General features: G+C 41.0%; 1 protein-coding gene across 4 annotated transcripts in view; it reads right to left on the bottom strand.

The window, feature by feature from the left end:
- Positions 1–15,289, bottom strand: part of TEX2 (testis expressed 2) — a 97,511-nt gene that overhangs the window by 42,746 nt on the left and 39,476 nt on the right. For all 4 annotated transcript variants that reach the window (XM_036267953.1, XM_036267956.1, XM_036267957.1 and 1 more), the window contains exon 2: positions 9,699–11,361. In XM_036267953.1, coding sequence (XP_036123846.1) covers positions 9,699–11,336 — 1,638 coding nt within the window. In that variant the 5' untranslated portion in view covers positions 11,337–11,361. The remainder of the gene's footprint in view (positions 1–9,698; positions 11,362–15,289) is intronic.

Here is a 15,289-nt window from a genome sequence, read left to right as displayed (position 1 = left end):
AGAGAGATGTTGTTCCATTTACTGATACATTCATTGGTTGCTTTTTTTTCCTGTTAATCCTCACCCAAGGATATTTTTCCATTGATTTTTGGATGGAGTGGGAGGGAGGGAGGGAGAAACATTGATGTGAGAGACAAACTGGTTGCCTCCTGCACAACCCTGACCAGGGTGGGGGATCGAACCTGCAACCCAGTCATGTGCCCTTGACTGGGAATTGAACCTGAGACCCTTCAGTCCTCAGACCAAGGCTCTAACCACTGAGCAAAATTGGCCAGGGCTTACACACATGATTTTAAAAGTATTAACTTTAATATTCATAATAATAGCTGACATTTAAGCTCATATTATTATCCAGGCACTTCAAGGTGCATTAATTATCTCCTTCACTTCTGCCAATTCCTTATAATTTTATAGTTGAGAAAAGTGGTGAGAGAGGTTAAGTCATTTGTCTAGAGAGTGGTTAAAAAAAAAGTGGTCTTGAGAGTGGCAAATCTGATACTTCAATCAAGTTTACTTACCTGACTCCGAGGTCCAGGCTCCTACTTCACCTCCTCAGCAGCGACCCACCTTCAGTCTAACACCTGGTCACCCCTCAGGTCATGGCAAAGATGACACTTCTCTCAGGATGCCCTGATCACCCAGGATGCCCTGGGTTACTTTCCTCCCAGCACTGTATCTGTTAGCTGCCTGGTTTACTTGGTCACAAACTCCACAAGACATTCACAGTTGTAACAAACATTTGTCAACTGCACACATAAATGTAGCCTAGTCAGAGGTTGGCTGTGAGGATTAAACAGAAGCTGTATGTAAAGCATGTGTAAGTAGGACAGGCTGGTGTGCCCTTCACAGCCTGTAATTATAGTTCCAGGTGTACAAGAGGAGACAAGTAAAAGAACGAGCTGGGACCCTATGAAGTGCAGGGAGCTGTGGAGGTTACTTTGAAGTAGACAACTTGGTCACTTGATCCCAACAAGAAATACCAAGTTATAATTACACAGAACAGCAATGGTGAGGAAAATAAGTAACCTCAGAAAGAATCTTAAGAGTAAAAAAGCTTTTCAGAACAGAAACTGAATAAGCTCTGTCTTCTGTAGCAGAGGGATGTGTTGTGACTAGAGCCAGGGTTCCTGACTCCCATGTAGGGTTCTTTCCAGAATACTACAAGCTTTGATAGGAAACCTGAAGACACTCACAGGGGCTGCTACTTAACCCACATTAATCAGGCATCCAGGATGCAGACTAACCATTGGAAGGCTCAGGCCAAGAGGTGGCTAGGCATGACTTTTGAGTCCCTCTCATTCTGTCCCCCTAATGCACCCTTACAGACCCGAAACCAGGCTGTCCTTGCAGAAAGCAATTTCCCAGTGCAAAACCTAACTGCCTTTTGCACCATCAATCAGCCCATTTTTTCCTGGGGCTTAACCAACTCCCTAGTAAGCTGCACATGGAACTTCCAGACCTAAGTGTTCAAATATCAAATCTTGAGAGCAGCGCAGCAACACCAAGGCCTTCACCCTGTTCCTTATATAATGTCTAACCCTCCACTGCTTAGCTGTTCTAAATTCTTAACTCTGAATTTCTTACCAAGATATTACTCCAACTTTATTTTGTTTTGGGACATGGGAGTGGGTATAAAGAGATACAGTATATATAGTCAGCAACTCATTGCATTTCAGTAGTCAACTACAAAATTCAGAGATGCTCTGAACCCACACTATAGCGACTCAGACAAGCCTTGTTTCTTTCTGAAGCTGGAACTGTTAAAATGGAAATAGTGCATGCCACTGAGGGACAATGAGCACAGTCAGCCAGGCTGCAGCTGTCTGGCCCACAGTCTGGTCCTGTGATCCCGTTTGTAAAAAGGTTAGGGTTTTCTCTTCCATTCTCTGGTGGACTTAGAAGCCATGTCTGGCTGAAAGTACAAACTGCAATCTATAAAGGGACTCATTTAACACTTGGAAAGATTAAAAGCCACAATTAACCTTTTGCAAAATAATAAAGTCTGGAAGAACCACTATTGTGCTCACTTTCAGTTACAGTGCCAATCAGGAGGTTAAGGCCAGTGCTCTCTTGGTCAGCCTGATGCCGAGCTGACCAGAGAAAAACACCAGCCTTTTAGCCTGAGGAAGCAATGGGCATTTCTCCATCTTCAGTGCTTGGGGTGCCTGGGTTGCCATCCTGCTGTCACAGGGCTGTGCTGGCATTTGAGGCTGCCTGTCACTCAGATCCCCAGTATTGTTCCTTCATCTAGTCTAACAGGGAAGGTACAAATCCTAAACAGAAGAACAGAGCCATGACCTGAGGTCCCTGCTGCTGAAAATTATCTCTAAAGCAGGCAAAAAGGTGATTACTTTTCTTTTGTCCCTCAAGTTAAAATATAAGCAGGATTTTCTTTTTGCTAGGCCTAAACCCTTTTGATGTATTTATTTGATGGTTCAGAACTAGAGTCATCAGTTAAAACATGGTATCATAGATCATGGAGTTAAAGAATACTGCAGGAACTGTCTATTAAACTTTACAGAATTTTAGATTCAAATTTGGTTTTTCCCATGAAAGACAAACATACCTATAGACATACAGAATTCATACTATAAATGATAGCCTCATGCAAATAGTCTACATTCAAAATAAATGCTGCTTGAAGACACCAACAAGAATAAAGAAAAGAAAAAGCCCTGGCCAGTTTGGCTTAAAAGTTAAAGTGTTGGCCCTGGCCGGTTTGGCTCAGTGGTTAGAGCACCGGCCTGCGGTCCTAAGAGACCCGGGTTCGGTTCCCGCTAAGGGCATGTACCTCGGTTGCGGTTTGTCCCCAGCTCTGGTCAATCGTGCGGGTGGCAGCCACTCGAAGTGTCCCTTTCACATCGATGTTTCTCTCTCTCTCTCTCTGTTCCTCTCTCTCCCTCCCACTCTACCTGAACAAAAAATGTCCTCGGGTGAGGATAAAAAAAAAAAAAAAGAAAGTTAAAGTGTTGGCCTATGGACCGAAGGTTCGCGGGTTCGATTCCCAGTCAGGGGCACGTACCTTGGTTGCAGGTTTGATCCCTGGACCTGGTCGGGGTCCTGCAGGAAGCAACCAGTCGACCTTCTCCCTCACATCGAAGTTTCTCTCTCTCCCCACCCCCCTTCTACTCCGTCTAAAAACTAATGGAAAACCTTCCTTGGGTGGGGATTAACAAAACAAAAAACTCCATTAGTGGGAGGAAGCGCCAGCATCAATACCATCCACATCCTCCAACTGCCTATTTCAAGGTCACCTTCACAGCCATGTCACTAAAAGCAATGGAGTCGGGGCTAAAGCCACAGACTGCCTGTGCCTGGGAAAATGGCCTTTATCCCAGCTTCACCTATCCTTTGGGGCAGCATCTCCCAATTCAGGGGATTATAGAACACTTTTAGGCCCTGGCCGGTTTGGCTCAGTGGTTGGAGCGTCGGCCTGCAGACCAGAGAGTCCTGGGTTTGGTTCCCGCTAGGGACACGTACCAAAAAAAAGAACACTTTTAGTAATGCAATGGCAAACAGTAATAGAGGTAAGAGATAATAAGCATTCAAATGAGATAGAAAATAACATGATCTCTGATGAACCACTGAAACAATCAAGATCTGATTTATGTTACTATAAGCGTTAAGCCATGTAATAATAAACATTAAGCCATGTAAACAGGTGTTAAAATTATAAGATGATAAATAGATTAATAAGCAAATAAATTAGTAGCCTCCAAACTTTTTAGATCACAGTAAAAAAATTTTTGAGTATGTACCCCTAATATATACAACTACATACTTATAAATTATGTACATGTTCTAATATAATACAGTTTTTATAAAAAGTACAAAATAGAAATAAAAAGAAGATGAAGTAATTAGCCTTTTTGCTAATTTTTAGTTTTTCCTTTCTGATAGCTTTGTTCTATCTTCACCTGACACCTCAAGGCACAATATGTATACTTACGGTAAGGCTCATGGTTAATACTGAATGTAAATCCGTATTTCAAATAGTGTCGAACATTTCCAAAGATTTTGGCCAAAGGGAAACAGCCGAGTTTATAAAAGCCATACATAAAAACTCAAATGACCCACTACAGGGGCAGGACAGTTTCAGTTAATTATAGTGTAGAAATAAATGCTTTATTTCTTGTACTCATTGTATTGAAGGTTGTAAGAGACCAGCCAAAATCAACCCAAGTCTCTTTTGGCTGTATGTAATGAGGCTGTTTTCTCCCTAAGATTTGCTCACTCTAATTTCTTAAAAGAAATGATTGCATGAAATTGAGATTAAATTTACAAGTTTAATTTCTTTGCAAAACTGATAATGTTCTTTCTCCCTACAAAATTATTATTTTATATATCAAAGCCAAAGCCTATAAAATAATTAGAGAATCTAAATATTAAAAATAAAATCCCTCTTATTAAATATCTAAATGTGACATGACCAAAGGAAAAGAGGTTCTCCAAAATTTGTTTCTATTAGTCTTGCAATGGAGTAAATAGAATTTTACTCAACCTGGTAGGCCCTCTCTCTCAAAAAGAGATCATCAATCTGGAAACTGACACACCCTACTGCTGTGTTCTGCAGGTGGTTTATAAGCCTGATAAAGAATTTACTCGTGAATATAATTCAAAACTGCATGAGTCATACACTCAAAACATAAATCCAAGAACTCTATGGAATCTTCAGGAAGCATCTCATCAGACATGTAGAAACATTGGTGTGCAGGAATGGCACTGAATTAAGTATACTCCTGGCAAAGTGACTTCTCATTCTTGGAGAAGGAGCATTCAACTTGCTAAGAATGCTCAGCAAAAACAAATATCTCAACTGCAATGTGTTGACTCTAAATTCTCCCCATGCTCAAATCCACTCTTCCCCAGGGTCCCCAGCCCAGAGTATCTAACTAATCACCCAAAATAAAACCCTCAGAAGGTTATCACCCCAGGGGTGTTGCTGATAGTGATGCCCTTGGACTCTGCAGCATACACGAGGTTCTGCCTTCAGTTAACTTACCCATGTTTTAAGTCACAATAGCTTCTATTAACATGTTAGTGTTCCTCCGGACTTTCACACATTCACATGTCACTTTGTGTTGAATGCCTGTGGCAACCTTTTTCCTATTTGCTGCTATGCATCAGCTATGGATTCCCAAACATTAAGAACAAGCAGACTTTGGAGGAGGTTCTGAGAGTTCTTCTGTGGACTTTGTGACAGCTCTTTGGCCTCATAGAAGTTTTGACTATTTCTATTCCAGATAGTACAACTGCTGATCAGCAAGATTCAGAGTGGGAGATGGGAGAGTACCAGGAGGCCTGACCAACTGCACACTAGTCTTTGAGCACAGCTACTACTTGGCTGCAAACTGGTCTTTTTGGCTCACCATCCCACATACTCATCACTAGTTGCAGCATCATTTTAAAATTCAAATGTGGCCCTGGCTGGTTTGGCTCAGCGGTTAAAGTGTCGGCCCACGGACCGAAGAGTCCTGGGTTGGGTTCCTGCTAAGGGCATGTACCTCAGTTGCAGTTTATCCCCAGCCCCGGTTTGGGTCTTGTGGGTGGCAACCAGTTGATGTGACTCTCTCATCTATGTTTCTCTCTCTTCCTCCCTCTCTCCCTCCTGCTTTATCTGAAGATAAATGCAAAAATGTCCTCAGGTGAGGGTAAAAAAATAAAATACAAATGTGTGCTGTGTGATGGAATAATATAATCAGCCAGATAAAGTACAGAAAAGCTTTACTTTTACTTTTCTTCATCAAGTGAAGTTACATTGAGGACAATTGCAATATTCCTTGAATTGTTTCAGGAGCCAATAAAGGAACCAGACTCTCAGTCCAGGCTGCAAAGACTGCCCAGATCCATCAAAGACAATATGGCTCAGAGCTTTAAAAACACATGGTCTAAAATGGTCCTCAAGCACCAAGCTCCCTGCCTAAATGGTTCATGGAGCCCTCAGTGCAGGATTACTGTCAAGGGGCTGGGCCTCTCTACTAGAGATCTTTATCACAGGCAGCTTTTATAGCATTCTTTGTTAGTGATGTTTCTAAAAAATTAAAATTTAGTTTTTTTAAAGTTGTTAAAAAGTTTCTGCCCTGGCCAATGTGGCTCAGTTGGTTGGGCGTTGTCCCATGCACCAAAAGGTTGATGGTTTGATTCCCGTTCAGGGCACATGCCCAGGGTTTGGGCTCAGTCCCAGGAAGAGGAAGTGCAGGAGGCAGCAGATCAGTGTTCTGCGCTTACATCGATGTTTCTCTCTCTCCCTCTCCCTTCCTTTCTCTCTAAAAATCAATAAAAATATATTTTTTAAAGTTTCCAAACGTGCCCTCAAGAACTGTACCATTATATCCTCTATAAATACCAACTAAACAGAATCAGATATGCAGAAAATAATTCAAAACAGCTGACTAACCCCCCCCCCAAATCAAGCTATTTTAAAGAAATAGCTCTTTAGATTCACCCTAGAAACACATTCAGAGATCTGCTCAAAGTTAGACTTCATTATACTTTCCTTATTGTGATAAGGTCTCAAATTTAATGTCAATGCTGCTAAATGTTTTTAAATGTCATATTTTAAAAATAGTTCCCAAGAGTATAATCTCCTACTCAGTAAAATTAATTAAGACCAAAGAATATTTGCATTTTAATCTTTGGCTTGCAACACACAGCCTACCCTTCTAATCTGTAGTGGTGTCCCTTTTAAAAATAAGGAACGTATTTAGCCAGGTTTCTAAAATCATCCCTGAACGCCAAACAAAAGATCTCAGGTAAAAAATGTACTTTTCCTCATTAGCAATGAAGCTATTCTAATAGACAAGTTAAGGCTAAGAATGATAAACAATTACCAAAATGATCAAATAGAGTTGTTCAAACATCAATCAGGAAGCACACTCATAAAACAGCCTAAGACAATTTGCATGGATTACAAGTATCAGTCCATGACAGCACTGAAGTACTTGTTCTCAACCTCAAATACAAGCACTAAGGGCAAAACACCTTCCTTAAAAAAACAGTCCTGCCCTGGCCAGGTGACTCAGTTGGCTGGAGTGTCGTGCTATACACCAAAAGGTTGTGGGCTCGATTCTCGGTCAGGACACATACCTAGGTTTCGGGTTTGATCCCAAGCGAAGACAACCTGATTGTTGTTTCTTTCTCTCCCTCTCTCTCCCTCTCCCTTTAAAAATCGATAAAAATATATCCTTGGGTGAAGATTAAAAAAAGAATAGTCCCGCATGGCTTCACCTCTTTGTGACCTTAGGCAAGTACCTTAACCTCTCTGTGCCTCTATTTCCTCATTAGCACATACCTTAAAACTGAAAAGGTTTGTGATGAGGGGTAAATGAGATAATGTACCCAACACTCAGCCCACTATAGGTGCTCAGCATCACAGTGCTGCCTTCAATAATCAGATCAAAGCAACCAGACTGTGCCATAACATTAAAATCCTGTTCTATCAGCATCCTCTGCATAGTCAGTAAACTCTTGACATATCAGTAATTGGAGTCAATAGTGAAGATTTTAAAATCCTCCCAGAACAATTACATACTTAAACCAGTTTAAAATGAATGTCACAGTCAGTCATTAGGCACTGGAGTTAAAGATAAGTACCATTTTTCTTTGCTAAAGTTATCAGTAACTTACTTAGAGGGCATGTAACTTAGGTAGTCACAGCACCACTCTATCGAAAAAACTTAGCAACCATGCATAATGAGTCACTTCTGCTTCACTTCAAACATTAATACTAGCTTAAGTGTGTCACATTCTCAAGACTTAGCACTAGCTTCTCTTTAAAAAGAAAGTGTCATAACATATTGTCATGTGAAAGAAAGAAAAAGGTCAGACTGCAAAATATATGACCCCATTAAATCAAAACAAAAAGAGTGCATGAGTATGCACGTATGTGATGTATATACTCATACATGCAGAAGTTTAAAAATAAAAACAAAAAGTAGGATATCTACCAAATCACTAACTGTAATTCCCTCTCACTAGTGTGATGAAGAATACATTTCCTCTTTGGCTTTCCCTGTGTTTGTTAAACAATGACCATGTATTTATTTTGAATAAGGTAAAATATTTATGAAATTAAAAACCAAAACAAACAGTATTTTAGACCCTGAGGGGGTCTTCCCCTTGTTTTGTTTGTTTGTTTTGCAATAAAGAAATACCGTGGTGTCATTTGTTGAGCATTCTTATGTAAATGAGTGGAGGAAAACCTATTAACAGAGAAATCAAACAAGCTCTCAACTATCAAAAAAAAAAAACTATTTAAAAAACAATACAGAAAATATCAAGTATTGGCAAAGATATGAAGGTGGAGAAACTGGAACCTTTATGCATTGTTGGTGGGAATCTAAAATGGTGTAGCTGTTACTGAAAACAGTAAGGCAGTTCCTCAAAAAATTATTAACAGAATTACCATATGATCCCACCATCCCACTTCTGGGTACATATCCAAAAAAAATTTGAAGCAGGGTCTTGAAGAGGTATCTGTACACCCATGTTCATGGCAGCATTACTCACATAACTAAACTATGGAAACAACCCAAGTGTCCATTTATGGATAAATGGATAAGCAAAATGTAGTATATATTCATACAATAGAATATTACTCAGTCTTAAAAAGGAAGAAAATTCTGCAATATACTACAACATGAATGAACCTTGAGGACATTATGCTAAGTGAAATAAGCCAGTCACAAAATGACAAAAGACTATATCATTCCACTTATATGAGGTACTCAGAATATTAAAAAAACAAACAAACAAAAAAAACAGCAAGTAGAACTGGTTGCTAGGGGCTGGGGGGAGGAAAGAGTGAGGAGTTATTACTTAACAGGTATAAAGTTTCACTTTTATAAGGTAAAAAGAGTTATAGGGATGGATGGTGGTGATGGTTGTACAATGTGAATGTATTTAATACCACTGGACTATACACTTAAAAATGGTTAAGATGGCAAATTTTGTTATGTCTATTTTACCACAATTTCTAAAAAACATATATATGTAAATGTGTGTACATACCTATAACTTAAGAACTATATGAGCTATAAGTGTACTTTTATATCATGTATATTATTAAACATGCATAATAGACAGAAATTTTTAAATATGCAAAAAAATATATAAATAGAAGTTCTAATACGGTCTTCCTGAACCCTAGTGGCACCCCTCAGGAGGCCCAGATCCTGAGATCTGACACGCACTGAAAGGTTATGTCTCTTTCTCCAGCCCGTGTCGTGCTGTGCACACAGGAAAGAGGAAAAATAGCAGTGGCCAACTGCTGACATATTTGCCTACTCTTCCTCTTTTCCTTCTCTTGCATTAGGGAATATTTAACCCTTCTTCAGGGTCTCAAGAATATTTAATCCTAACAAAGTCAGCTATAGCGAATCCTCAGCAAGTAGCAAATCCCTGGAAAGTTTAGGGAGAAACTGACACAGAAACTGGATGTAAATGCTACTTTCTAGGGCCATGGAGATCCTTGAAAAACTACTTGGTAAATCAGCAAACCTTGAACTATAATGAGGTTTACTTGATAAATCTCTTGGTTGCCTGAAAAATGAAGAGATCCCCAAGTCTTAAAAATATTGCTTATGCAAAAATCTGTGACAATGAACTCAACAGACTAAAACAATTAATGCGAGTCTAAAACAAGGTTCTCTGGGAGCTAATGCGTGCACTAGCTAGCTGCGGTGGAGAGGCTTGCTTACCTTCAGTATTTCTGGTTCCTTGATATCCAGAGAGCTTGTGTTCCAGTGTTTTTGATTTTTATGTAGTCTGTGATATTTATGAGCACTTGGTGGTGTAAAAAACCAAATCATGCAAACTGCAGTCATGAATCCCAGGCCGATTCCCAGAAAGAGTCCACTCACGTAATGGGGGAGGGGGAGGATGAGATACGCATAGACACACAGTATAAAGAAGCCCAGCGTTTTCACTGGTAAGTCTGGGTGCTGCATGGCTGAGTCCACCTCTTCGTCACTGTCAAGAGCCGGATCATCGTCTGCCAGCTCCTCTGGCTTGAGAGGCGTATCTAGGAGCTTATCAACTTTATTCTCCCCCTCTATTTCCAAATCAAACTCTTCAGTGTATAGTTCACAAAACTCTTCGTCTTCTTTGCTCACCAAGGCAGACAAAGAACATTTCTCAAGGACTAGAGAACTTGTCTTCAGGCCTAAATCCTTTAGACTGCTCACCTGGGAACTTTTCTGTTCTACCTCTTTTGGGGGCTCATCAGTGGGCTTTGGGTAGTCACTTCTGGGGATGCTGGGATTGCTTCCGTCACCATCCCCCTCAGAATCACACTCCTCTTCCTTGATGCTGTAGTTGTGATTGCTTTCCAAGTGACCATTCAAGCTGGAAAGATTGGAGAGTTCTGAAGCACTTGAAGATAAGGCTTTGGGCCTATGGCTGCCACTTTCTTCCCCTATAATTTTGCTAAGGAGCTGAAAAGGCTCATATATGACTTCTGAAAGGCGTCGCTTAGTGTCTTCAATTTTTGCCTCCATTTCGGGCACTTTAAAAAAGGAGCGTGTATCGGAGGGAGACGTTAGTGGGGAAGAAGGTGCAGTTTTGGAATCTCCACCTGTGTTTCGTGGCTGGGTAAACTGTTTGAACAAGTGTAAATTCAGCTTGGAATCAGGTGGTTTATAGGTCACAGTATCTGACTCTTGCCTGGAGGTGTCTGTGGACAGAGACTTGACCAATGTCTTCATCAAGTGCCTGTGCCTTGGAGGGTGTGGGGGTTCTTTTGGCTCCACCTCGGTCGACAAGGACTTCACAAGGCTCATGAAGGGTTTCGTGCTGGAAAGGGTGGAGGATGAGGCACTGGATGAGAGGACAGGAGACTTGGAAGGAGAGGACAATGGAGAGGAAGAACTGGTTTTCTGCTCAGAGAGGGATGACACACTGGGAGAACTAGCTAAGGGCCCTGATGAAGATGACCCTGGGGACAGAGCCAATGGCACTGTACTTAATACTTGCACCGCCAGAGGAGGGGCCTCCAACAGCTTTACAGTGTTCTCAGAGACAGGCAAAACGGCAGGGGACCCGGACAGTCCGTCTGCCAGGATGGGCTGGGAGGCAGGGCCGGGGAGGTCATAGTCACCCCGAGGTTCAAAATAGAGGTCTTCCTTGGCTTCGAGCCCCGTTACAATGCTTTGGTCGTCCAGCCTCTCCTCAAGATACTCCCTGAACTCCTCCTCCTCTTCCTCCTCCTCCTCCCCGGATGCCGAGAAGTGGATGGCGATAGTGTCTCGGGACACGGACCTCTGCACGTGCACTCTGGGGGCTGATGGTTTTGGCATGTCAATGGCTTTTTCGGCATGGCGACCATTCAGACTTGTCATTGCCAGCTTCACAAGGGCTTAGGCTCTGTGAAAACAGCAAGAAAACCAGAAGTCAGAAAATGGTTTCTCCACAGGAGACACTGTCATGTGCAGACAGGAGCACAGATGAAGTTCACTTCGAAACGGTGATGATGCTTTTACTTGGCAGATGGCCACTGCTTTTCACTTGAGCAGGTTTAATGGTTTAATTTTCACCAGATACATTCCAGTTAGGCATTCTCTTTTATGAGCAAACTACAAACCAGTGTTAAAAAATGCCATACAATCTGTCTTACTTCACAACATCCGAGAAATTGTTTCCTCCCTCTTAACTAGCTCACTTCTCTCAGCAATTCCATATTTCAAGGCTTGAAATACCTGCACAATAGATGTTACCTGCATTACTTCAGAAGCCCAACAAGATAAAACGCAACATCCTGATGACTTTGAGAATCTTGGAACAAAAATTTCACCCATGGTTTTCTGCCTATAAAAAGCTAACCCAGGAGGGTGATTGCTTCCACTGTAATTTTTGCAGCAATCCTAACAATTACTTGGCTCGTATCTCCCACCAACACATACTATCTTGCCACTGCAAATAAGTAGCAAAGTACCCAAGAGTGGAAAGGGAAATCTGTATACTAATTACTATGACCTGTTGTCTTCTTCATTCTTCAAATGGTAGGTACCATAAAACCAGAGTATTTAGGCAGCCATGAAGATGCCTATGTTCTGAGGCTTCAGGAACAAGCAAACTTATATTTTAAACTGAATCCAAGATTCAACCAACAACTCTTCTTAGGGCTATGGTGACAGACAAGGAAGCTATGCCTTCTGCCCTTCTGGAACTTAGTAGCTAGCTGAAGAGAAGACAGACACCTGAAAAGCTGGGCATCAAAACATAAGACACTGAGCCCATCTTGTTAAAGCCCATCTACTGGGCACCAGGAATCATAACAGGCCCTATAAGGTTTAAATTAACACCACAATCTGGAAAGAGACCTTGTTAAAAGGGCTAAAACACACTTGAGGAGTGAACTTCAGGTATTCAGAAGAAGGTGAGATCAGTGTGGGAGGTAAAACATTTGCTCAGTCTTTTAAATTGATGAGTAGGTTGTGGCACAATGGGCATGACTAGAAAGAAGGGTCAAAGGCATGAAGATGAGCGTGGGCATGGTGTATCCTGCCACCTGGGTCTATTCTCTACCTCCAGGGCAGAAGGTGGGTGTTGGAGAGCAGTGGGAGATCATAGGTACAAGAGAAGCATCGTGGGGGAGTAGAAAGAACAGCCTGGGGACCAGGAAATGGGGCTTCTGGTACTTCCTCCTTTTCCAGCTCATTCTCAGGGACCTTGAAAAAGCCAACACCTCTCTGGGTCTCAGAATCTTCATTTGTAAAATGGAAGATACAAGTCCTTTCCAGACTTAAAATCCTACATGTTTATATTTATAGGTGGCTGTTCACAACCCAACATAATACACTTATACAAGTAATATACTATAGACCAGCAATTTTCAACCAGTGTGCCCCAAGAATTTTTAAAACATACAATACCTGACTAGCCAGGTATACAATAACTGACCTCTTTTCACTCAGATTGTCAAATAAAAAAATGATAACAGCCATCAATAGCCGTCCAGTGTAAATGAATCATAATTATACCTTTATTTTCAGATCAGCAAAAATATATTTTTGGTGTGCTACAGAATTTTAGTAATTAGTTATGTGTGCCATGAGATGAAAAAGTTTGAAAATTGCTGCCACAGACAATCAACATTATGGTGCTTGCTTGTTTCTTTAATTTGAAGAACTTCTACATTTAAATCTTCTGCCAAATATTCATATTCAAAATGCTGCCAATTGATACTACTGACATGAGAAAAGGTGAATGGGGGGACAGAAAACAGTGATCCTGAATCACTATAAATAATCTAATGATGAGAAGAACAAAAGGTCCAGTCATAATAAGGACACTTCTATCTGAAACTGCACACTCTCAGTATCAATACTTCAGAGAAATTACTTTCATAAAAACTTTCCAAAGGAGTTTTGCCCAGGCTCATTCATGACCCTCAAGGTCTCCTATCCCCACTGAATCCAGGAAAAGGCAACAATCTCTATCCATCAGATAAAGCAATTTAAACCCAGGAGCTGGCAGCTACCAGAGGAGGAGATTCCAAGAGCTTCACAGTGTTCAACGGGTTTGTAGGCTTAGTAATAAGAAAAATACTAAGTGCAACACATTTTTTCATTTACCTGTCACCTAGTTTTATAAGGGTAATTTGAAAAAAAAATTATAGAGGTAATTTAAAAAGAAGTTTGGTACTTGATAATTCTCAATACGGTAGGTTGAAAAATAAGCGTCATTTAAATGGCCTTAGTAAGATAAAGGATGATCTCTAAGACTCTGCTGTTCTGAGGCTGCTTCATGGGTAATGGTGGCTGCAAGTGAAGGTGACTGTGGGCACAGGTACAAATACAGAGAGCACAATTTGGGGGTTGAACAGTATGAGTTGGTCCTCTGGGGAAAAAAATGCTGTTTAGAGCCAAATGCTCCCTGAACCTTAGCCTTAGTCAGGTATGTTTCCGGAAGCAGGAGACCTCAAACTGTTCTGCTGATGGGTCTTTCCTAAGGTCCTGACTGTAACTCCCCATTAAAGTTACTATGCCTAGTAAACATGGTCATTGTTCTCACCAAGACTGAGAAAACCTCTAACAAAGGTTTCTCTCCCCAGCACTTATGCAGGATCTATCCAGTCTAAATACCGGAACAAATCAATGCCTCCTATTTAACTTGAACTCATAAAAAATAAAGGCCTCAAACAGGAAGCCAGTGGCCAATTGCCCTCCCGATCATGAATTCCAACAAGGCTACCAACCTCAGTAGAGTCAAGAGTTAAAATACCAAACATCCATGAAATTTATTTTATTTCTAGTCACTCAAAAAGGTTATCATCATTCATTAGGCAATAAAAAAAAAGTCCACAATAAATCATACTGTACAATGAAAAATGAAAGACTATTGTAAGACTTAATGTTGGTATTTTTATTAACTCAGATACAATATCCTCTGAATCTGGGAAGGGCTTTTTTTTGGGGGGGAGACTAATTTTCTTTCTTTCTTTTTTTTTATCCTCACCAGAGGACATTTTTGCATTTATCTTGAGATAGAGCAGGAGGGAGAGAGGGAAGAAGAGAGAGAGAAACATCGATGTGAGACAGACACATCGAGTGGTTGCCCCCCACACAACCCCAACCAGGGCCGGGATCAAACTGTACCCAAGGTACATGCCCTTAGCGGGAACCGAACCTGGGCCTTCTCTGGTCCGCAGGCCAACTGCTGAGTCAAACCGGCCAGGGCAGGGGGAGGCAGGGGCTAATTTTCTATTAATAATTGTCCTTCCTACCTTCAGCTGTATTTGAAACAATTCAATCCTGGGGCCCCATAAAGCCATAAAGAGAGAAAATAGTTCCCTCCAGGCTGCTCACTTATCACCAACTCAACTACTGGATCCTTCCACTTTGGAACAAATAGTATTGTGGCCATTATATCATCATTATTATTAATTTCTAATGCATATACTAGATGAGAGGAAGTGCTGAAAGAAGAAAACAAGGAGGGAGGCAAGGAGGAAAGGAAGCAATTTTAATTGAAAATTAAAATACAGGCATACCTTGTTTTATTGCACTTTGTATTGCGCATCACAGATGCCACATTCTTTATAAACTGAAGACAAGACCCTTCCAACAGCAAAAAGATTATGACTTGCTTTATTGCAATGGTCTGGAACCGAACTCAAAATATCTCCAAGGTATGCCTGCCTATAGTCTCCAGATATGGAATGTAACAGTAATATATAGCATCATAACAGGTGAGCTGGATTTGGAATATGCTTCACTTCTCAGGAGCATCACAAATCCTTCCAAGTCATTATTAAGATTCTTTGTCTTTGTAAAATTCAGCCTGTTAAATA

The sequence above is a fragment of the Molossus molossus genome, unplaced genomic scaffold, assembly GCF_014108415.1.
Source record: "Molossus molossus isolate mMolMol1 unplaced genomic scaffold, mMolMol1.p scaffold_m16_p_19, whole genome shotgun sequence".
NCBI lineage: Eukaryota > Metazoa > Chordata > Mammalia > Chiroptera > Molossidae > Molossus > Molossus molossus.
Note: the sequence above shows the minus strand (reverse complement) of the source record. Positions and strands in the feature narration are given on the sequence as shown.